Source organism: Ostrea edulis, chromosome 6 (genome assembly GCF_947568905.1).
Source record: "Ostrea edulis chromosome 6, xbOstEdul1.1, whole genome shotgun sequence".
Classification (NCBI taxonomy): Eukaryota; Metazoa; Mollusca; class Bivalvia; order Ostreida; family Ostreidae; genus Ostrea; species Ostrea edulis.
Genome location: NC_079169.1, coordinates 84,647,597 through 84,672,727, shown reverse-complemented (window position 1 = coordinate 84,672,727; position 25,131 = coordinate 84,647,597). Strand labels below are relative to the sequence as shown.

The 25,131-nt window shown below is 35.1% G+C and overlaps 1 protein-coding gene across 17 annotated transcripts in view; it reads left to right on the top strand.

Annotated features, from left to right (window-relative positions):
- Positions 1-330: 330 nt before the first annotated feature.
- LOC125646797 (kinesin-like protein KIF21B) overlaps positions 331-25,131 on the top strand; it is a 62,098-nt gene continuing 37,297 nt past the window's right edge. For 12 of the 17 annotated variants that reach the window (XM_056141099.1, XM_056141098.1, XM_056141097.1 and 9 more), the window contains exons 1-23: positions 333-651; positions 4,938-5,111; positions 5,713-5,755; positions 8,771-8,953; positions 9,080-9,136; positions 9,256-9,348; positions 9,857-9,985; positions 10,842-11,000; positions 13,433-13,548; positions 13,671-13,866; positions 14,478-14,670; positions 15,111-15,177; positions 15,600-15,845; positions 16,572-16,725; positions 17,090-17,171; positions 17,828-18,222; positions 18,633-18,809; positions 19,131-19,163; positions 21,913-22,006; positions 23,496-23,584; positions 23,726-23,794; positions 23,886-23,957; positions 24,107-24,226. In XM_056141099.1, coding sequence (XP_055997074.1) covers positions 593-651; positions 4,938-5,111; positions 5,713-5,755; positions 8,771-8,953; positions 9,080-9,136; positions 9,256-9,348; positions 9,857-9,985; positions 10,842-11,000; positions 13,433-13,548; positions 13,671-13,866; positions 14,478-14,670; positions 15,111-15,177; positions 15,600-15,845; positions 16,572-16,725; positions 17,090-17,171; positions 17,828-18,222; positions 18,633-18,809; positions 19,131-19,163; positions 21,913-22,006; positions 23,496-23,584; positions 23,726-23,794; positions 23,886-23,957; positions 24,107-24,226 — 3,000 coding nt within the window. In that variant the 5' untranslated portion in view covers positions 333-592. Of the gene's footprint in view, positions 652-4,937; positions 5,112-5,712; positions 5,756-8,770; positions 8,954-9,079; positions 9,137-9,255; positions 9,349-9,856; positions 9,986-10,841; positions 11,001-11,393; positions 11,495-13,432; positions 13,549-13,670; positions 13,867-14,477; positions 14,671-15,110; positions 15,178-15,599; positions 15,846-16,571; positions 16,726-17,089; positions 17,172-17,827; positions 18,223-18,632; positions 18,810-19,130; positions 19,164-21,912; positions 22,007-23,495; positions 23,585-23,725; positions 23,795-23,885; positions 23,958-24,106; positions 24,227-25,131 lie in introns of those variants that run through there. The other 5 variants (XM_056141105.1, XM_056141102.1, XM_056141093.1 and 2 more) reach the window with 4 other exon arrangements.

Genomic DNA, 25,131 nt, shown 5'->3' with positions numbered 1-25,131 from the left:
TTTTAAGGTTGGCAAAAAATATTTTTGTCATAATTTTTAATAACTTCAAGACAAAATATCTGATAATTTGAATCAGAATGTTTATATAGATATGAAGAATTATTGCACTACAAGTTAAATTTTGCTATTTCTGCAGTAGTTGTAGTAAATGTTGATATTTCTATTATAAAGATTACTCATTTAGGTGGCAATCACTGGTCCTGAAATTATCTCAGGAAATAACAAAAAAAGTTTGCTAATACATAAGTTGTTTTGTTTTTTGTTTTATTAATTTGAAAGTTACATGAAAAACGCTTCTTTTAGATCCGCGCCCAATCTATACCCATTGTAACTTCCCTTTGTGAACACATCCGACAGGGGTCACTGCAGATGCTCGACGAAATATTGTAGATAGACGGGAAAATTGGTTGCTGCGCGAGAACTATTCACAAAATAGTTTGAATGAACATATTGGAGAAAATTATTATAAATTTTACAGATTGTAACATGTGAGAATTCAGCATCAGCCCCCTGTGACGGCAAAGTCTCAGAAGAAGGTTTTTCGTTCACAGGTGGGAAATTATGAATCCGATTTGAGTTCAGACACTGAGTGATGATGACCGAGAGCAAAGATACCAAGGAAGATGACAGCAGCGTGCGGGTGGCGCTCAGGTATGAAGGCGTCTTTATTGCTCGATCAGTATCAAACCTTCAATGTATTGTTTTCAGGTCAATTCTTCAAATAGTGTATGGCGTTCGAATTTTCTCAGATTCAGAAACAGATAAATAATCAAATGTGTATTTCAAAAGTAGATGCAGCATGTTTATAGCATGCCAGTGTTTATAGGGAAATCGCTGTATGAGGTTGATTGTGTAGGGCACTCTTTTCTCACCTCTGTTACCCGGGTTTATCCCTCATTTCCATCAGAAATGTGTATTGGACTGGAGGATGTGTTCATCCTGCCCCAGCCTGCTAGAGGTTCAGCGGCGACACTCTTCTATGTTATCATGTAGGCCACTATAGATATTTTAATCTTATTTCATTTTTGTTGTTGTTGTTTTGTTTAAGTTTTATTGCTGTCAGAAGTATATAGAGAATACAGGGATATTAACCTAGGAGTGATGTGCGCTCATTCGTTTACATGGGTACTGATTTGAGTCTTATGACCCCTTTCAATTAAATACTCCGTGCAAGAAAACTCATGAGCTTTCATGCATTACCCTGGTATTTACCATATAAGTAAGATATCTATTTAATATATACAGTTATGTTGCAACAGCTGTTTGTGTATTCAGTGTGCACTAAACGTGAAATAAGGAGACCTGCTTGTAAAAATTGAGTATTTTAACACTGACACTTTTTGATAGACACATATGCTGGGAATACATACTGCTTATTGTGGAACATATTTATTGACTTAATCTCGTCACTGAGAACAAAGTTGTATTTGTAATTAATTGTTTATTATTGATTAAGGGTTAAGTACATGTAGGGATCCCATACATGTGGCATTGGTCCATTATCAGTAAGGCACATCTAGAATGTGCAAATTCTCATACACACCAGTGTTTGACACTAAGTTTTTCTCTATACTAATCAAAAGGACTAGTAGATTCTATGATTGACTAGTCTAGCAGATTAGTTACTAGTCTGACTGCTAAAGGCAGATGGCGGAGTTGTGAAGTGACAGGGAGAGAGTGCGGGAAGGGGGCTTGCCCCCTCCCGAGAGGGAAAGGGGTGTTCAGGGGGCTCTCCCAGAAATTTTTCAAAATCTAAATGCAAAATTCGTGCAATTTTAGTGAATTTTGAGACAAATATACAACAGAAATGAAAGTAGGAAGAAAGTTTGCATGAAAGTAGAATGGAACTTCCAACTATTATTTCATCGTAATGTACAGGGTTCTGATTTTTCATTGGACTACTGATAAATAATGATTTTATATTCAGATAGTCCGGGACAAATTTACTAGCCTCGGGCTACTGGACTAGCATTAGTGTCAAACCCTGCACAAGGATTAAAAATGAATTATCTTAGAAAGTGGTATATGAAAAAATATTTCTTTAAATCATATTTTCAGATATGTACATGTATATATGGGAATATTGAATAATTATGTAACGTTGATACAGAGTTACAGAGAAGATTATATGGACTAGCTCTTAAAGTACAGACCATGGAAACTTTTGTATTAAAATCAACATACGATGCAGTCAGAGTTCTAGTGTTGTATATATTGTAGATCTATAATACTTCTATATATGAACTAATCACTTACATATGTTCCTGATCAGATCTACTGGATGGAACTGATCAGAATCAAAGTCGTGTTCGAGGTTGTTTTTCGCCTTCTCATCACTAGTTATTTTAGTTGTTGATGATGAACACCTTTAGTGCAAAGTTATGAAATATGGTGTAAAAGAAGAAAATCAATACTTAATTGTGTCTAAGCATGTACATAGATATATTTGTATGAGCATATGGAAAAAGCATTAAATTTTTTTCCTCCTCATTGCTTTTGTTAAGATAAAATCTATAATACCATATTTGCCATAGTAGCATCCATATGGTTAAAAAAAGAGAGAAAAAGATGTGGGGCTAGGGAAATTGATTAAGTTTTTCAGATATACCTTAGTTATATATATATTAATAAACAGTGCAGTGAATGTGCTTCATTGATAAGGTTTATTATATAGATATGGAGTGGCACATTGCAATATTTTATATACATGTATAGAGTGTTTTAGATCTATTTCATTGCATTATCCATCATCAAGCTTGTACATTTGTACCTACACATGTATATTTGCATAATAACACTTTCAATTAGTGCAGTATACATTAACACATGTTCATCTCAGCACTAGTACATTTCCTGACCTACTTTATGTAGTACTTATTACAAGACATGAAATGTACACTATGTGCATGGTGTGGGGTATTAATTTATTTATTTTCTTCATTTAGACAAAACTGTTTAAAGGAATACACATATAATTTCATAAAGAAACCATGTGACAGCAAAACAGTACAAGTGCAGTTTTCTGTTCTTATAATCTTTACATGGAGGACACTACCCTAGGACACATAAATAGATCTTAAACCATGTGCTAAATGAAGTTGACAGGGCAAAAACATATGTCCTGTAACAAAAAGAAACAAAGCAAACAAAATCCACCAAACGTGTATAGGTGTACATTGTAGGTCACTAACAATATTTGTCTTCTGACTTAGTCACAGATATTTAAGTATTTAAAGCTTTGATATTTGACCAGATGTCTAATCGACCATCAAAAGTAAATGAGGTTGTTTATTACCTATACCTCAGGTGAAGCTCACCCTCATTGAACTGTATTGTTAAACTGATACAGTGTACATTGTATATATAAATGTGTGTGTGTGTTGAATTTGACTTTTAGGGTTGTAAGTTAATTTCAAATTGCACTCAGTTGCGTAATAACAAACAATTCACTAGGAATATTGTCGATCATTTTGCATCAAATTCACACTTGCTTTGTTTGCACAAAGTTCTCTCAAAATTGACTGAGTTTTAAATTGAAGAGAACTTTTCTTGATGAATTACCCCAGATAACACACAGGGTATTTAGAAGTTGTTTAAACAGTTTTGAAATGAGGGTTTTAATGAGTTGATCAATATAATCCAGCTGTGTAGATTAGTGCCCAATTTCATTTAACTTTAATTGAAAAGAATTTGAAATAACTTTTTAAGCTCTAGGTCAAAAGACCAGGGGATACTTAAAGAGTTTTTTTTAAATGCTAGTGGTTATATACAGGTATATATTCTATCTGTGTTGTCTTCCAGAGGTGAATTTCCTCTGAACCTAGCAGGAAAACAACAACAACAAAACCCACCCTAAACAGAACACACCAAGCCTCAAAAATAAAAAAAGATTCACATTCCTATTGAAGACTACATATATATAGAATTTCAATGGATAATTTATTTCTATTTTGGTGTTTGAAGTACTATTACATACACAAGAATCAAGCCAACAAGGCAGGCTCTAAAGGGTGCTTGACTGGCAAATACATTTAATAGAAGTCTCATTATGCAAGAAGAAGACTCTTTATATTTGTTCATTGTATAGCACCTGTATCTTGTGTTTGAAGAGCAGAAATGTAGTTTTTAAAAGTAGCTCACCTGTGCTGAAAGCTGATCAAAATTTGACTGTTGTCTGATGAAGGGGTCCTTGGCATTGTAAACTTTTCATGATTTCATCTACAGGGGCCTCTGTGGCCAAGTGGTTAGAGCATCGCGCTCAAAATCACATGGCCTCTCACCTCTGGTCGGTGCAGGTTCGAATCCCGCTCGCGTCTTTAAGTGAGAAAGTTTCCCAGTTTACTTTCAGAAGATCGGTGGTCTCTTCCCAGGTACATTGTATCTTGGTTCTCTCTTCCACCAACAAAAACTAGGCACCACCAGATAACTGAAAAATTGTTGAGTGTGGGAGAAAACAGCAAAACAACCAATCAATCATTCAACCAAACTTGGCACAGAGTATCTGTTGGTAAAGGGAATTCAATTTGTTTTCATTCAAATCATGACCCCCCCCCCCCCCCCCCCCCCCCCCCCCCCCCCCCGGGAAAGGATGGAGCCACAATATAGGATCATATAAAAAAAAAATTGTTAAAATATGGTGGCATAAGAAAATCTTCTCCAGATCATTGAGGTCATGTTAGTCATATTGATTTTGAGACATCCTCATGTTGTGTGGATTCAAGTTCAGCCTTGTGGAACTGGGTTGGGGTCATAATATCGGGTTAGACTTAGAATTTGTCATGGCATTAAAGAGTTTAAAGATCTTGTAAAAGTCTTCTTAGGAACAGCAGGGTCAAGGTGAATCAGGCGAGCATGGTGGCCCACAGACAGGAAATTTGTAGGGTTTTTTTTTTTTGTCAGTAATTCCTAACAGAGTGTTATTTTATCGTACTTTTTAGGATCCGTCCCCAATTGGCGAAGGAGAAGATTGACATGTGTCAGGTGTGCACATCAGTGGAAGATACTCAGGTAATCATGGGTAAAGACAAAAGCTTCACCTACGATTACGTATTTGATATGCCCACCCTCCAGGAAACGATCTACGGAGACTGTGTGCGAATTCTCATTGATGGGTAAGGACATGATGACGCACATATATACACAGATTTATCCTGGGGTTGTAAACCAGATAATTATCTGTCGGGAAATGAACTAGTATTATCATTTATGTTATTACCTTTTCCAGACATGCAAATCTATTTATTAAATTACTGTAAGGTTGATATAAGATACAGAATTTATTTAACCACCATAGTTGATAGTCACCCTTTTTTTCAAACTTAAAAGTGTATTATGTGCAAACATTCTGATGTGTTTCACTCAATTTGATAAAAATTACATAGAATAGGGATAATAACAGATTTTCTTCTAAAAAAAATAACTTTTGAGTGCATGCTTGGACAACATTTATGTTTATACCATAGGTTTTTGTTTTTGTTTTTTTTTTTAGATTTTATTACACTTATGTGATAAATTTTTCTTCTTCAAAAACTGTGCTTTGTTTTCTGAAAGAAAAATTGTTTCTGTAAATGCTACTTGATTTTTAGAATAAGTCCATTTATAAGAAAAATTATCATCCTATTTTAATAGAACTAGTTACTATCCAATTTACATAATATGCACATTGTTGGTTTAAAGTTTTTGTATCAAAAAGTTGTGCGTTCTTTTTTTTAGATGCTTTGAAGGCTACAATGCTACAGTGTTTGCGTACGGCCAGGTAAGTTTTTACGTACAGAAGGTGATGAATGAGTGGAGAGTAATATATTGATTCAGGCTTGTTTTTTTTAAATGCCGTAAAACATGAATTTTTTATCACTTGTTTGGTACCTAAAAGATGTTATTTTAATTGACAACTACGTGTGAAGTTGAACCAAGTGTAAAATTTGTAGATTTGATTGAAACACATTACCCTCTTTTATTACCTCTTGAAAATTTTTATGTGGAAAGGTGATCCACCCAGTTAGATCTGAAATAGGGCCTAAATTAAGTCATTATAGGAAAACATGACCTGGGTGGTTTTGTAATATCCTTACCGGGAGAAGGATATGTTTATTTAGAGTATCTGTAATATGGACAGTACAGTGTATTTCTTAACTGTAACAAAGATGGTGGAAGAAAAATGGTGACAGAAGAATTTTAATGAAATTTAGATATGATTGTTTATTGTAATTCTTGTGTCTTTATTGAAAAAGTGTTTCATCTTTCTAGCAAGATTTATACCTATGGGCCTACTCTCTGTGGTAAACAAATAATTCTGTTTGTATTGCTTGTCATGTAGAATTTACAAATGGACTCGCCAAAGATAAACAAATTGTAGAACTAATAACATAGATCCATTAAGTTACCTGCGAATACAGCGTGATGAAAACCTGATAATCAAATGGTATATACTTCATATATTGCTACCAAGGAGCCAGTGTATTGGCAGATTTGATCTCATTGACCTTTTTATGGAGCTTTTCATTATCTAGCATATCATATAATCAGTATTGATTTGTACATGTATATCAAGTTTAATGAATAATACATATATGTATATATAGTCATGATGCACTATTAAGCATTTCAGGCTAAAAGGAATACTTAAATACATTTGTAATCACATAGGACTTAATATCCCAGCGCTAGTGCCAGGCCGTCTTAAAAATTAGGAATTCAAATTATCATTCTGAAACTGAGTAACTGTATCTTAACTGTGTCACATTTCATTGTGTGATAAACTAGGTCAAATTTTTAACTTGGGAGAATTGTTGGATGTATGTAATATAAATGTGTGTGATTGAGTAAGTCTTGAATGAGATATATTGTAAGTTTTTTTTCATCCTGTGCCATTCAGATGGGTATTTCAAGGGAAGTCAAGTCTAATGCTTCATCATAGACTAGGTCAGAAATAACAATTCCCTCTCTAGGAGTGCGTACTCCAATTCTACAGTTCCATTGATTTTTGCCTCTCACTTATCTGATGGGTATTAGGCAGTATATAAATGGTTCTGGTGCAGTTCCTGAGGTTAACTGTTGACGATCAATTCATACAATTTTGCTGTGGCAGCATCATTACTCATAGACAGTGATGATGTCATACAGAAAAAAAAAATGGACGGAAGAACAGTAGATTGCATAATGCAAACTAATTTGTACTATTTGTTTCCTAATAGATTTCACTGTAATCAGGAAATTAGTCTTAATTGCCATGTGCCAAATTCTAAATAATGAATACATACTACAGAGTTCAAACTGAATCAAACATGATATATTCATAATGTCATTCAGATTCATAGATATACATGTCGAGGCATTAACAAGACACTTGTATTTATGCATACAGCTGTGTTAAGTCTTTGTGAGGGATATACTTACATACATATATGCATATCTTAGATTGTCGTATTGTATGATTAATAATGTAAACATAGCTAGAGATTATTTCACTTGTTGATAAAGACAATAAAAAAGTCAGTTGGAATCTAATAGGATCTCTACAAGCTAGGGATTCTGATAGGATCTCTACAAGCTAGGGATTCTTATGGGATCTCTACAAGCTAGGGATTCTGATGGGATCTCTACAAGCTAGGGATTCTGATAGGATCTCTACAAGCTAGGGATTCTGATAGGATCTCTACAAGCTAGGGATTCTGATGGGATCTCTACAAGCTAAGGATTCTGATGGGATCTCTTCAAGCTAGGGATTCTGATGGGATCTCTACAAGCTAGGGATTCTGATGGGATCTCTACAAGCTAGGGAACAATTACCTCTACCTCTTAAATTGAAATGGAACTGTTTACTACTAACTGGTGTTTACAGCACTTTACTACAGTTATTATAGGATCAAACATTCTTTTTGAAGAATTTATCGATGTGTAAACTCTGGACATTTTACTCACAAACTTGATGTTAAGTTTGTGAGTAAAATGTCCAGAGTTTACCCATCAATAAATTCTTCAAAAAAAATGTTTGATTCTTATAATTCCAATTAGTTCCCTGTATTATCAATTTCAAAAATTTGAATAGTTTTCCCGCACTATGTTTTCAGGCACATATGTACATGTATACATAGCGTTTATTGAGGTGTAAATTCTCATTTAAATTTATTTGTGTTCAATCAAAACAATTGTAATAAATATCATTGGAATTATTGGTACTTATACAGATTATTAGTACATGTACATATAGATTATTGGTACATGTACATATAGATTATTGGTACATGTACATATAGATTATTAGTACATGTACATATAGATTATTAGTACATGTACATATAGATTATTGGTACATGTACATATAGCTTATTGGTACATGTAGATATAGATTATTAGTACATGTACATATAGATTATTGGTACATGTACATATAGATTATTGGTACATGTACATATAGATTATTGGTACATGTACATATAGATTATTAGTACATGTACATATAGATTATTAGTACATGTACATATAGATTATTGGTAAATATACATACTGTAAGTGATATTAATATCGCGGTGCTAAAAGTTTTCATATTGGTCTAATTGCAGTGGTTTTATTTTCGCGGAATTCAAATTTTATGACAAACACAAAACGTATTGTGTCACACTTGCAAAATGATTGTGGTTGTTTTAATTTCGCAGGAAAATCCCCGACCGCGAACATAGCGAAATTAAAACCACCGCAATCATTTCCCCATTTACAGTATAGATTATTAGTACATGTTCATGTGTACTTGAATTTTTGTATCATGTTGCAGACAGGATCTGGTAAGACCTACACAATGGGGACTGGGTTTGATGTCAATCTCCCAGAAAATGAAGTGGGGATCATCCCCAGGGCTGTGGATCATCTGTTTAAGGGGATAGAGGAGTGTAAGCGGAAGGCCAAGGAAAACAATATCCCTCCCCCAGATTTCAAAGTCAATGCCCAGTTTATTGAGGTTAGAGAAAATAAAACTTGTGTGCAAATAACCATCAAATATTAAACAAATTTAAGAATGGTGGCTATTTTAAGATTATTTGTTACATTTTGTCTACAATGTGAGCATTGAAATTTTTCTTTGCAGTTGTATAATGAAGAAATTCTAGATTTACTGGACTCGACAAGAGACCCAGAGTCAAGGGTAAGGAGATAATGGTGTTATCCTGACCTGTGGTCAGTCATTAAGACTGTAATAAACATTGAAATGTTTCAAGTTTCTGCAAAATTTACTGTTAAAACAATGCATTAACATTGATTCAGATGAGGAAATCCCATATAAAGATCCATGAGGATGCGACAGGTGGTATATACATGGTGGGTGTGGCCACTAGACCTGTCCAATCAATGGAAGATGTAAGTGTTTCTGGATGTTATAAACAATAACCATTTCACATGATTGTTGAATCCTGTCAATCATTCATTTAAGTTTAGATTGTTTAATCCTGTCAATCATTTATTTAAGTTTAGATTGTTTAATCCTGTCAATTATTTATTTAAGTTTAGATTGTTCAATCCTGTCAATCATTTATCTAAGTGTAGATTGTTTAATCCTGTCAATCATTTATCTAAGTGTAGATTGTTTAATCCTGTCAATCATTTATCTAAGTGTAAATTGTTCAATCCTGTCAATCATTTATTTCTAAGTTGAGTTTGCTTAATCCTGTCAATCATTTATTTAATTTTCCTGCAAAACTTTTCTAATTATACAAATTGATTTCTCTTGTGGAGAGCTTATGAGATTTATTGGAGTTAATGCTCTTGTTTCGTGTTTTATTGCAGCCATAAATCACTGCTGTTTCTTCAGTAACAAGATATTTATTGGGAAAGCTGTTCTTTAATTGATTGTTTTCTATATTTGCAGACAATGGAATGTTTAAAGAATGGTGCTTTATCTCGTGCAACGGCCAGTACAAATATGAATTCCCAGTCTTCCAGATCTCATGCCATATTCACCCTGCACATTAAACAACAGAGAGTGGTTCATGATGAGGTATCTAATAACAGCAGATCCATATTCAGATCAATGGTCAAAAGCTGCTGAAAGGCCAGGAATGTACAGCTTTCTGCAAAATCAGAAATTCCAAATGTTAATATGTACAGACAAAATTCACAAAAACTTGCTTGCTTTGTAGGGGGCAGTAACACATGTGAAATATATGAGAATATATGTGTTAATATTGGTATATAATAGCTATTGATTTGTCCCCTAGCTTAGATGACAAGAAAGAGTTTTTTACCTTATCTATTTATTCATATGACTGTGTCACTTTTTTTTATCACAACTCCTACATATCTATAGGTATATCCGTGAAATTTAACTCAAGTAGATCATACAAATAGATCATGTGGATGAAGGGCCATTCTGTTCATCTGTGTAACATGATAGTGTTTGATTGCATAATGCTAATCAAATGCATAGGGGCTGACATGCAGTAGGATTCAAATTGCGAAAATGGCAAAAATAAAACCAGTTCCAAATCTATCGTACATCATTACATCTAAAATAAATACGTTTTGTTCTTTCATAAGGTTTTGGCCACCGATCTGAAAGCACTGGGATTGAATCCAGTAAAATTTGAATAATTTGTCTTTATTTTATTAGTGATTACCTTTATTAGTAAATCAAATATAATGGAATTTCAACTTTTGATATATTTCCTGAAAATATTGAAATAAACTCCAGTTTTTCTTTGAGAACCAGATATATGTAGAATATAGTAATTTAAAACCCAAGTATTCGGGGAAAAGAGGAGTCATTTTTAAATTCCTTAGGGGTGTCATGCCTGGCAAAAGTGTATTATTTAAAACCAGACTAGTTTATACAATCATTTGATGTTTCCCCACAGGACCTGATGGGCGAGAGCAAGGACTCTGAGGGTATTAATGAGTTTGAGACATTGACAGCGAAGTTCCACTTTGTGGACCTGGCAGGATCTGAGAGACTAAAGAGAACAGGTGCCACTGGGGACAGGGCCAAGGAGGGGATCTCTATCAACTGTGGACTTGTGAGTATTCGTGTACTGTACGAAACTTAATGATGCTGAACCCAGTAACCCATCATACAAAACTGTGTATATGTGTATTGTATCAAACTTAATGATGCAAAACCCAGTAACCCATCATACAAAACTATATGTGTACTGTATCAAACTTAATGATGCTGAACCCAGTAACCCATCATACAAAACTGTGTATACGTGTACTGTATCAAACTTAATGATGCTGAACCCAGTAACCCATCATACAAAACTATACGTGTACTGTACGAAACTTAATGATGCTGAACCCAGTAACCCATCATACAAAACTGTATGCGTGTACTGTACGGAACTTAATGATGCTGAACCCAGTAACCCATCATACAAAACTATATGTGTACTGTATCAAACTTAATGATGCTGAACCCAGTAATCCATCATACAAAACTATATGTGTACTGTACGAAATATAATGATGTACCACACTGAACCCAGTAATACTCTCTATCAACTGTGGACTTGTGAGTATATGTGTACTGTACGAAATCTAATGATGAACTCGGTAACACCACTATACAAAACTGTGTATACATGTACCATACAAAACTGAGTAAATGTGTACTGTATGAAACCCATGATGTACTACACTGAACCCAATAACACCAACATACAAAACTGAGTATACATGTATTGTATGAAATCTAATGATGTACTACACTGAACCCGATAACACCAACATACAAAACTGAGTATTCATGTATTGTATGAAATCTAATGATGTACTACACTGAACCCAATAACACCAACATACAAAACTGAGTATACATGTATTGTATGAAATCTAATGATGTACTACACTGAACCCGATAACACCAACATACAAAACTGAGTATACGTGTATTGTATGAAATCTAATGATGTACTACACTGAACCCAATAACACCAACATACAAAACTGAGTATACATGTATTGTATGAAATCTAATGATGTACTACACTGAATCCAATAACATCAACATACAAAACTGAGTATACGTGTATTGTATGAAATCTAATGATGTACTACACTGAACCCAATAACACCAACATACAAAACTGAGTATACATGTATTGTATGAAATCTAATGATGTACTACACTGAACCCAATAACATCAACATACAAAACTGAGTATACATGTATTGTATGAAATCTAATGATGTACTACACTGAACCCAATAACATCAACATACAAAACTGAGTATTCATGTATTGTATGAAATCTAATGATGTACTACACTGAACCCAATAACATCAACATACAAAACTGAGTATACATGTATTGTATGAAATCTAATGATGTACTACACTGAACCCAATAACATCAACATACAAAACTGAGTATACATGTATTGTATGAAATCTAATGATGTACTACACTGAACCCAATAACATCAACATACAAAACTGAGTATACATGTATTGTATGAAATCTAATGATGTACTACACTGAACCCAATAACACCAACATACAAAACTGAGTATACATGTATTGTATGAAATCTAATGATGTACTACACTGAATCCAATAACATCAACATACAAAACTGAGTATACATGTATTGTATGAAATCTAATGATGTACTACACTGAACCCGATAACATCATTATACAAAACTGAGTATACATGTATTGTATGAAATCTAATGATGTACTACACTGAACCCAATAACACCAGTATTCATGTATTGTATGAAATCTAATGATGTACTACACTGAACCCAATAACATCAACATACAAAACTGAGTATACATGTATTGTATGAAATCTAATGATGTACTACACTGAACCCAATAACAACACAGAGCCACTTCCCTGAAGCTGTTTTCAGACTGGAAAAAATCACTGTCTCTCCCGTCACTATATACATTGTACCTGTAAACAGCCATTGAATTAATATTCAAAAATATTTTGGGGAGTCAAAAGTTCTTTTCCCTTTTATGCACTGCGTATCATACGTGTAATTCGTAGCTGTTGGGTGTAAGTTATCTTTGTTTACATGAATAAATATTCTTTGATGTATCGGAACCTTATGATGTAAACCTAAAGTTTTAGATGTGTAGATCTAATAGCAACCCCATTTGTTGAATTTGTCGTATGACTTGGGTAGGTATATACATGAAGTATTTGTCGTATGACTTGGGTAGGTATATACATGAAGTATTTGTCGTATGACTTGGGTAGGTATATACATGAAGTATTTGTCGTATGACTTGGGTAGGTATATACATGAAGTATTTGAACTCTGTGAGTTATGTTGTTATTTTCTCTTTTCATATTCAAACAGTAAACAAAAAAAAAGTGTTTTTTTCTCACCTTTAGATATGTTATTAGATAGCTCATTTGTATCTGCCAGATCAGCACAATTCAGACCTTTGTGTCATAGAACTGAATGTGCTGAATTGTTTGTTTATGTTTAGCTTGCCTTAGGCAATGTGATCTCAGCGCTTGGGGACAAGGCCAAAAAAGGTTCCCATGTTCCTTACAGAGACTCAAAATTGACACGGTTGCTACAGGATTCGCTGGGTGGAAACAGGTAAGAAGAAAGATCATTGACATTATTGCATTTGTAGCTGAATAATCTACATCACATACCAAGCATGTAGCAATGTAGCAATCCTTTTCTAACTTGAGCTGATAGAGTATCGTTTATTTTAGTCGGACACTGATGATTGCCTGTATATCGCCCTCGGACAGAGACTTTGTAGAAACACTGAATACTCTCAAGTATGCTAATCGAGCACGCAACATTAAGAACAAAATTGTAGCCAATCAGGACAAGTCTTCTAAACAGCTGGCGGCCCTCAGAGCAGAAATAGCTACGCTTCAACAGGAACTTATGGATTACAAAACTGTGAGTTCAAGATATCTAATACATGAACATCAAAGTTAAAACATATTACCATAATACTACATTCGTTTTGTATCCCACCTGAATGAAAGACTTGAGTGAAATTTTCTTATTAAAGGTTGTCCATTGCCTTTGAGTACATCTATTTTAAACTTTCCAGAATTGCTGGAACAATTTCAATCAAATGTAGAACAATTTAGTGAGGGGGCAAGTTTGTTTTAATGTGGCTTTGTCGGGATCCAAACTTGTAATACTCTCCAACAAAACAAACAGTCAGGAATTGATATGCAAATTTCTATATAGAGATCCAAATTTGTAGCAACCATTGTCCCATAACATTAGTCCAGAATTTTGCAGAGGAAAACATTAGAAAATTTTTCTCAAAGACAACAAGGCATCAGTTTCTCAAACTGATTTGCAATCATTCTTATGATGTGTATAGTCCATTAATTATTAGTATGAAGCCTCATTCAGAGGCCCAAAGTTTATACGAATTTTTTTTTTATTCATAAAAGTAAGTATTTTGGTGAATGTAGTGTGTCAAAAGTTATGTGTTTTGTGAATTGTCATTATTTACAGTAAAGTTTTGAATTTATAAAACAATTTATTTTCAGGGTAAACGCAGGGTAGATGAAGATGGAGTGGAGACTGTCAATGACATGTTTCACGAAAACACCATGTTACAGACGGAGAACGATAAACTCCGACAGAGGATTAAAGCCATGCATGAAACTGTAGAGATGTTAACGAAGAGGAACTCGGATCTATTGGCTGAAAAGGCAGTGCTGGGAGTGTATAACATATCTGGTAATATCCCAAACTGAAAGCCCTCTTCATATTGCAGTAGCCTAACAGGCTAATAGAGAAAGTATTGTAAACCAACTTGTATTCGCGAGGACTTTATTTCGCGATTTACCAGTGATGAACTGGTTAATGGTGAATAATTTTTGCCACCGAGATTATCTTAACAATTACAAGAGACATTAAAGGACTGGTTTGCAGAGAGAAATATTCGCAAAGAAGAGGTTCATGTGAACCTTGTGAAAAAAAATTGCACACAAATAAAAGTTGGGTTTACAGTAATCTTAATACCAGGGCATGGTGGAATCTGAATCATTTCACCATGAAGTGTATTTTGTGATATTATAAAGATCAGAGTAATTACTTACAGGGAGAGCATCGTGAACTGGTAAGAATTGAGTTAATCTGCTTTGAATGCTGTTTAACAGTACAGTGTTGTATTTCAGAGGATGCAAGGGACAGTGAGGTGACTAAGTTAATAGAGGGCTACATCAAGGAATTGGAAGAACTCAGGTATTTATACTAAAAATAAACTTCATTTTTTGAAAGTACTTGAGAATATGAACCGCGATGCTTCATGCTGGCATACTTCATGAGGCATGTTAGGGCTTTATGTAAAGTGTGCCGGCATGAAGCACTGCAGTTTATACCTTTATGTATTTTCATAAATTGAATTTATTTTTTACATTTATATTCTACTTTCATTTCTGTCAGAATTCCCAGACATTCAAATAGACGTATTATATTTATCAAAATTCATATGCATGTACAATGTTCACAACTGCTGTGCATTCATGAGGAAATGGCTATCATTACAAATATGTAGAGATATCAAGGGCAAATACATTGGATATGTAATTATGACTGCAACAAGTCAAATATAAATCAAAGTTTAAAAATGCCACAATTTTTGTATTTTATCTCTGATTCCACAGAGCAAAACTAGTTGAGGCTGAGCACACAGCTGAGCAATACAGAAGGAAGACTGTGGTGACTCGGATGGGAAGCAGTATGTCCTTGATGAACGACCCCGTGAGTCCCATCTCCCCGGGGCACCTGTCAGGGAGTATTATGGGATCTATGACAGAGAGTAAGCTGTCCATTATAGACGAGGCAAAGAGGGATGTCAGCAGAATGAAGAAACTGAAAAAGCTGAAAAAGAAGATGTACTCTAAAACTGGGTAATTTATCAGTATTCCTGTTAAAGTCAGACAAAATCCTAGCCTTACTATAAAGCTACTGTGATTAACGTATGTGTTAACCTCTTCACCTGTAGAACTACTTAGGGGAGATTGACCTATTTAGAGGGATATTTGACAAGATGACCTTTCTCGACCTCATCTACCCCTCCTTACAGAAAAAAGTTAAACGAACCACAAAGTCACTGTAGTTAAGTTTAATAAATGGATGTTGCCAACAGTGTATATGAAAACTCCTGAGATACTCCGTAGTATGCATTTATGAAACAGTGGCTAGGTAAAAGTCTGATAGATGTACCCTCTGTTGATTAGTACACAAGAAATGGTGGCTAAATTTGAGAAATTAATTCAGAGGAAAATTTAGAGAGATAAAAATAAATGCTATGTCTTCCATCTGTGAGTAACAGACTTGGAGGGCGGTGAAGCTTGTTAGTGGGAGTTTCTTGTGGAGGTCGAGAGGTCAAAACGTATGAGGTAGTAGGTCATGTGCTCCATACAAAGTTTTAAGGGTAGTCTTTAACACAAAGTTGTACACACTGTAAGTTGTGTGTTCGAAACACTTAATGAGAAAAATTGTAAAACACATTTCAAATGGAACTTTGACATGTTTCTAAAGATGTAAATAAATTATCAGAATGTTTCAAGCACGTGACAGTTTCAGCAGCTTAGTGTTTATGCTATTTAAATTTCTATATTTTTGTGTTGTAGTGAAAAAGAAGACCACTTTGATAGTGAGAAGGACCGAAATGAAGCTGAACAGAATGAGGAGGATCCAATTGAAGAAGGCAAGGAGGAAAATAAAGAAGAGGAAAACAATGCAAATATCAATGGAGAAGAAGATGATGATGGATTAAGTGGAGAAGTATGAAAAATTAAATTTTATTATAGTCCTGCACTAATCAACTTAAGCCACTACTCAGCTGATCATCAATGTGTGGATAATCTGGTCGATCAAAATAACACAAGTCTCAGTTTCCTAAACAAATGACTTCTTTTTTCTTTCTTTTTTTGAATTTGGGTCTTTATCTGAAAGATTTTTGGCTTCCAATGGGAAATATTTTCATTATGTTTGATTTCAGAAGTCTCCTGGCCCATTCAGCAGATGTCACTTGTATGCTATACGAATATTTGTGAAAAAACTACGCTATATGTTGTAAAATCTAATGATTGACTTAAAATTTTGCTGGCTATGATTAAAGAAGTATTTGCTTTTTGATTAATAACAGTTGAATGGAGATGATGAAGAAGACGATGATTTGGAAGAAGAACTGGAAAATCTCTCCTCCGATTCTGATTCAGAAGAAAGAGGTAAACATCTTAAATTGGATAAACATTCCTTGCCTCAGTCATAAATATGACAACATGCTTTACATCCATATAATATCAAAATTGGAGTGTTTATGGCTAAAAGAAAAGAACTATATTGATCTTGATGCTAATTCAGTACTGTGTATTGAACATGCAGCCTTTGTGGATCCGTTGATGGAGTTCCTGTGGTGTTATGGAGGTGAAAACGGTTACTTGTGTGTTGTTTTCTCCATTCAGTTATTATTTCATTGCTGTAGACAAAAAAAATGCATTGTTCCAAGTTTTCTTCAAGTGTCTTTAGTTCCATACATTTGTAACAATGATTTTGTTTCGCAATTTTATGATAGAGAGCTGAGAATGAACCTTGATTGTGTACAAATTTTCTCCCTTATTTCAATTTCCCAGCACTATTACCCTATACTCTTTGAAATACATGCATCTTAGCATTTTTTTTTAACAGGTATATATATATGCTAAAATTTAGTAAAAGACAAGTAATACTATGTTTCAGTACATGTATTTTTAAATGAGTTAAATTCTTGTATGCATTCAGAGTTTTTGTAAATTGATATTTGTAAAGAAGTTTTGATATCAATCCTAGCTATGCAAATAAACAATGTAAATAACTATGATTAAATAACGTGACCTTTGTCCAGATTCAGACAACCTTCATGAGGACTTGGCAGAACTCACCTGTAGTATCTCAATAAAACAACGCCTAGTGGAGGAGCTTGAGCAAGCTCAGAAACAAGTTCAAGCAGTCCGCCACCAGTACGAGGACAAAGTCCGTCAGCTCCAGATGCAGATCCGAGCCACGCAGGAGGAGCGGGACAAAGTCCTGTCCAACATTAACAGCGTGGAAAGTCAGTCCGTGGAGAAGGTCAAAAAGGTCAAAGATGAGTATGAGAAGAAATTGATAACACTGCAGCGTGACCTAAAGAAGACTGAGCAAGCCAGGCGTGACTACACCCGCATGCAAAAGCAATCTTCTTATCATGAAAAGCAGCTGAAAACTCTGCAGCACGAGTTGGAAGAAATGAAGAGAACTAAGGTAAGCTTTAGGAAGGACCTTTAGCTTTTTGAAGTGTATGTCAATGACAAAACTCTGCCTTGTTTCATTGACACTTCACTTTTTAAATCGAGATGTTACATGTATTAGTTACAGTTATGATGAAGGAATGCTTTCTGCTAAAAATATCTACATTTAAAAGATATACATGTTTGCTGGTATTAGTAACCTGAACAGTGCTTCAGAGATTAAGGAGAATGGTGATATCTGACTAGATGATATTTGTATTCTTTAGTAATAACATTCTTCATGAAAGGATAAGTGTGTTTAAGATAATGGTTTTCTTTTACTCATGTCATACCACATATATGAAATTATATAAACAGTGGAAGTTTGAGGCATTAGTCATGATATTCAATTCCGTAACAGAATGTGATAATCAATTTGCATAGGTAAAGTTAATGAAGCAAGTGAAGGAAGAGCTGGAGAAAGGTAAAGCTGTGGAGGCCAGACGCACCCGAGAGGTGTCCCAACTACGAAAGGACCAAGTACGCAAAGAGAACATGATCCGCAATCTGGAGAAAGAGAAGCGCCAGAAAGAGGTTGTACTGAAACGCAAGCAGGAGGAGGTAACTCTTTAAGTCTTCACTTTTGATGTTAAAATCCTGATTAGGGGAATGGCTCTTCTATGGCTTTGGTCTTGTCATTCTTCCTTCCCTATTTTTGTATGGACATAAACAAGGAACTGCAAGAAAGGGGTTTGTCCTCATGTGATTTTTACAATTTATCCCAAGTTTTGTTAGATCCTGTTTTGAGGACTTTTGCATGGACACATTTCCTCCTCCCATCCTTGTGTTTTGCAGGGTTTTTACTTGCATTACTAGTGTAATATAACTGAATTATGTCTAGCTTCAGTGGGTAATTTTCTTGTTGGACACTAATATTTTCAGCTGAATGTCAGCATAGAAAAAATCAAGAATGAGGTAACTTTATACCTGCTTGTCCACTCATGCTGCATAGTCTTTACTTGTTATTTTGTACACAATGTAGCAATGAATATCAATTATGATACATGTAGTATATATAGTCAGTCTATAGATATTCAGATATTCTAGAGATCTATCAATGTTCACAATAGTTCAAAATTTTCCAATGAGTTTTTCCAGAATTTCAGATGTGGGTCTCCTGAGTCATAGGCTCAAGTAAGCTTTTCTGATCAAAGTTTGCCCAGTCTTTGTCATCTGTATGTTAATTTTTTAACTTTTTCTTGCACAGCCATTATCTACCAAACTCACAAAAAAGTATCCTTGAGTTTTGGAGATTCAAGCTTATTCAAGTTAAGGGCCATGCCTCTCTCTCTCTCTGTGTGTCTCTCTCTCACACACACACCCTCTTCCCCTTCCCAGGGGAGATAATTAGGAAGAGTAAAGTAAGGTAGAGGCATTTGAAAATCTTAGAAAGCACTGAATCAAGAGGTACAAGTTTGTTTAAATTATAACCCCTGGGGTCATGATAGGGCCACAATAGGTATTCAAAGTAATACATAGAAAAATTTTGAAAAATATGTTTTAAAATCTTCAGAATAACAAGGTTATGGTAACCTCATGTATTTTAGATTCATATTTGTTCAAATCAATGTCCTTAGGAAAATGCTTTTCAAGAACAAGGCTTTAATTTGTCAAAACAATATGGAAGGAACATTCTGTAGTGTAGAGTTGATTTTCTAACCTTTGTAGCCAGGATGGGGCTACAGCAGGGGTTTGGAATCTTACAAAAGGTTATTCAAGGAAAAAGTCTTTAAAAAGATCTGATGATAAAGAACTAGAAGGTTGCAAGACATGGAGCTGAATAATGTGTTATATTATCAAAGTATGGATTCAATGTATTCAAACCAGTCCTTCCTTTTCCGAAGGCAACGGGTGGGGATATGAAAAGGATGCGAGATATGGTCTCTTTCTTTTGAATTTGACAAAATAAAATTCATGTATCTATAAGTAGCATATAAATCATGAACCCTTGGGCCAGAGTGGACCTACAGTATAGCAATCCCAATCTTTTAGAATCTTTCCAAGTACATGTAATATAGAGTGTTTTAAAGCAATACGTAAGGATTCTGGGATGTAGTGTATGGAGTTGTCCAATGGCTGGTCTTGTCTTGTTGAACCTCTCTAAACTTGTGAATCTCATATCTGTGTGTCAGCAAAGTTACTCAGGTGGGCATTGTGGAGTATAGACCTCTTATTTATAACATGTTTTTTAAGGTCACATTCAAGGGTTTCTAAAAAGTAGTATTTATTCATCCAGTAAATTTTCAAAGTTGCATATAAAATACTGTGGTTGCGTGATAGGTGAAAATATTCTAAATACCATGTAATCATATACATGTATATGTGTACAATATTGTATTGTAAGAGAAAGTCATATTCAAGTATGCGTGTCTTGTAAAGGATGGTCATTGTGATACAACATTTGCTTGAATTCGGGGCATCTGGAATGAAATATGGGTGGTGGAAGATTTGTATGCCCAGTAACTGTATATGGTTGGGAATTTGTCTAAGTGTATCCCAAATGAAAAAGTCAATCATTACGCATTCATGCAAAGCAGATAACAATTTGTGAAAGTCCAGTCTGCTCAGTAACTAATTTTTTCATACTGTGTGACATTTTTTTTTAATATTCTGTGGTCATCAGTTGACATAAGTATTAAATCTAATAGCAGCTTTTAATTACATTCATCAGCCTTAATTGATTACTTTTAAGTGTGACTCTATACATATTGGATGCATTTTTAAGTGTTTTGTTTTTCAAGCTTTTTGTTTTGTTGTTGCACAATTCTTTTCGATACAAATGTATATTCTTAAGCATCCTAAGTATTGTGTTGCCATGGTAATCCTGATACCAACAGACTAGATGTTATTGTTTTCTATAAAAAAAAACCCAAAAATTGGGAGATAAAAATTAGAATTTGATAAATTCAATGTCTCTTGTATTATCTCAGTAATTTGTATTACAGATTGAGATGGTCAATTTTACAATGAGACATTTTAAAAAAAAAAAAAAATTATCTATCCAGGATTGTTTTTTAATGTCCCTCAGGTGATGATAGCAGGGGGTATTTGTCTTTGGTCAGAATATTAGTTGTCTAACCACATTAAACTTCAGTCATCATTTTTGAGCGCTGCAAGATAGATACGCTTTTGATAGGAAAGGACAGGGTCAAATCTTCAAATGAGTTCAAAGGTCAAATTTTCACTTAGTTGAAACTATTGAACAATAGAGGATGCATACTTCATTGTAATTTAGGTGAAGAAATGAGATGAAACTTTTTGATTCAAGGTCATATGTTGAGTTCAACAATACTGCAATAGAACTCGGCCAGGATTTTGGGGTGTCATGTTTTTAAATAGAATGTTACCATGCTCCTCATAAACGAGACTAGAATCATCTTTAGAGATTATGATATCTAGACTTGGGACAAAGATTCTGATTTGAGAAGATTTAGCCGTTCAAGTTTCATTATGAAATCTGTATTATTTTGTCTGGGGTGTGTCAGGATTATCACGGTGCTTCTACACTAACCTTCTCTCAGACATGTACATTGCTAACTGACATTGTATGTGGTTTAGATATAACATTTTGCTTTTCACTTACATGTACATTATTTTCAGATTGAATTTTTTGTGTAAATAAGACACATCTCTAATATGTCGATATGCATTGTTCTTGTGTCAGGTTGAAGCACTGAGGAAAAAAGAGAAGAAACCAATGTCAGCAATGGCTGCCGGAAGAGTAGCCAAGTATGACCGTCCCAAAACTATACCAGTCAGTAAGAATCATTTGACATTGCTTTCATTATCCCCTCGCAATGCAGTGTGAGATGGGAAATAGTAATGAGACTGTGTGTGGACTAGTATGTGTGTGATAGTGGGAATGTGTAACACTGAGCTTGTAGACACTCTACAGGTGTGTGGTATGTGTATGTGTGTAACACTGAGCTTGTAGACACTCTACAGGTGTGTGGTATGTGTATGTGTGTGTATAACACTGAGCTTGTAGACACTCTACAGGTGTGTGGTATGTGTATGTGTATAACACTGAGCTTGTAGACACTCTACAGGTGTGTGGTATGTGTGTGTGTGTGTAACACTGAGCTTGTAGACACTCTACAGGTGTGTGGTATGTGTATGTATAACACTGAGCTTGTAGACACTCTACAGGTGTGTGGTATGTGTATGTGTATAACACTGAGCTTGTAGACACTCTACAGGTGTGTGGTATGTGTGTGTGTGTGTAACACTGAGCTTGTAGACACTCTACAGGTGTGTGGTATGTGTATGTATAACACTGAGCTTGTAGACACTCTACAGGTGTGTGGTATGTGTATGTGTATAACAATGAGCTTGTAGACACTCTACAGGTGTGTGGTATGTGTATGTGTGTACCACTGAGCTTGTAGACACTCTACAGGTTTGTGGTATGTGTATGTGTGTGTAACACTGAGCTTGTAGACACTCTACAGGTGTGTGGTATGTGTGTGTATAACACTGAGCTTGTAGACACTCTACAGGTGTGTGGTATGTGTGTGTGTGTGTAACACTGAGCTTGTAGACACTCTACAGGTGTGTGGTATGTGTGTGTGTGTAACACTGAGCTTGTAGACACTCTACAGGTGTGTGGTATGTGTGTGTGTGTGTAACACTGAGCTTGTAGACACTCTACAGGTGTGTGGTATGTGTGTGTGTGTGTATAACACTGAGCTTGTAGACACTCTACAGGTGTGTGATATGTGTATGTGTGTATAACACTGAGCTTGTAGACACTCTACAGGTGTGTGGTATGTGTGTGTATAACACTGAGCTTGTAGACACTCTACAGGTGTGTGGTATGTGTGTGTGTGTAACACTGAGCTTGTAGACACTCTACAGGTGTGTGGTATGTGTATGTGTGTAACACTGAGCTTGTAGACACTCTACAGGTGTGTGGTATGTGTATAACACTGAGCTTGTAGACACTCTACAGGTGTGTGGTATGTGTATGTGTGTGTATAACACTGAGCTTGTAGACACTTTACAGGCCACAGTTTTGCTCGATTGATTTGATACTTCACATGTAGCTTTATTTTCAAGAGAAGAAGAATCCTATTGAATTAGGGGGTCAAAAAGGGTCAAAGGTCAAGGTCACTACAGGACTTCATAGTGAAGGCTTGTAGACTCTCATTGTGAGGGGATATGCCCTGCCTTGCAGAGTTCTTGTTTACATTGTTTTGTTTTCATCAGACAATAGTCTTTTCTAAACTAACTGTTGTATTTTTGCAGCTCCATTTACGTCATCACCTCGTAGAAAAAAGCGCACAGAATTCAGTGCCAAAGCATCCAAACAAAAGTGGGATACTCTCGAGAAAAAGGTCAGTCGAGTACATCAATTTCTTAATCCCATCTTAAAAAGTGGTTGAAATCCAAACCTAGTTTTCTTAAGAAATTTCAACCCTAAATTTTTTTTATTATGCTGTGTTAATCATTCCGTGATATAATTTTGTTTCTAAAAGATTTCCAATGTGATAACGAAGAAGCAAACTATCATCAACATGGAGAAAGACATGGACATATGGTTAAAGGTAATAAAAGACCTACACATTGCCAGTCTATAGCATGTATTAGATTACCACTAGCGTAGAATAATTCTTACTAAATGTGTTTTATTCATAGGAAAGAGAAAGTGTCTGCAAGAAGCTGGATAAATTCTGCAAGAAGAGAGATGTAGCAATTAAAGAAAACAAAGTAATTATAAATCAGTTCATTCATTGGGTTTTGTAGAAAGCAACATTATATATCTACTACTTTTCTGAGTTCCATTAATGTGAATCAAATAGATGATAAAGTCTGGTATGAATATTCCGCTGAGTCTGATAGCTGTATGTGTTTTGCAGGATGACTCAGTGATAGGAGAGCTGAACTGTATCATCGGAATGCTGCAGGGACAAGTTCAGTACACACAGGAGTACATTTCTGAATGTCAGTCACAGATTATGCAGATAGAGGAGGCCAAGGCAGGTTTTTTTCTGTAGTTTTCAAAGATTTCTTTTGTATGAGATACAGTCAAACCACAATTTTTACATTTCCACTGTTTTTATACCCCCCGAACGAAGTTCTGGGGAGTACATAGGAATCACTCTGTCTGTCTGTCCGTCCGTCCGTCTGTCTGTCTGTGCAGATTCGTGTCCGGGCCATAATTTCTTTGTTCTTTGACATAGGTATACCATATTTGGCACACAGGTGGATCACCATGAGACGATGTGTCGAGTACCTTCATGACCTCTATATGACCTTGACCTTAGGGTCAAAATTAAAGGTTTTTTTACAATGGATTTGTGTCCGGGCCATAACTTCTTTGTTCTTTGACATAGGCATACCATATTTGACACATGAGTGTATCACCATGAGATGTTGTGTCAGGTACCTTCATGACCTCCATATGACCTTGACTTCAAGGTCAAAATTAAAGGTTTTTACAATGGATTCGTGTCAGGGCCATGCCTTCTTTGTTCTTTGACATAGGCATACCATATTTGACACATGAGTGTATCACCATGAGACGATGTGTCGGGTACCCTCATGACCTCCATATGACCTTGAACTTTGACCTCAAGGTCAAAATTAATTATAGGGTTTTGACATAGTCATACCATAAGACATGGGTGTATCACCATGAGACTATGTGTCATGTACATTCATGACCTCTTTATGACCTTTGATCTCAAGGTCAAAATTATAGGTTTATACCATGGATTTGTGTTCAGACTATATCTTCCATTTTCTTCTACAAAGGCATACCATATTTTACACTCAGGAAAGAGGTGATTTATACCTATTAACAACACCCTTTAAAAGATTGGGGTAAACGGGGGGTATACTTAGTGAGCATTGCTCACAGTACCTCTTGTTGTGTTTAATA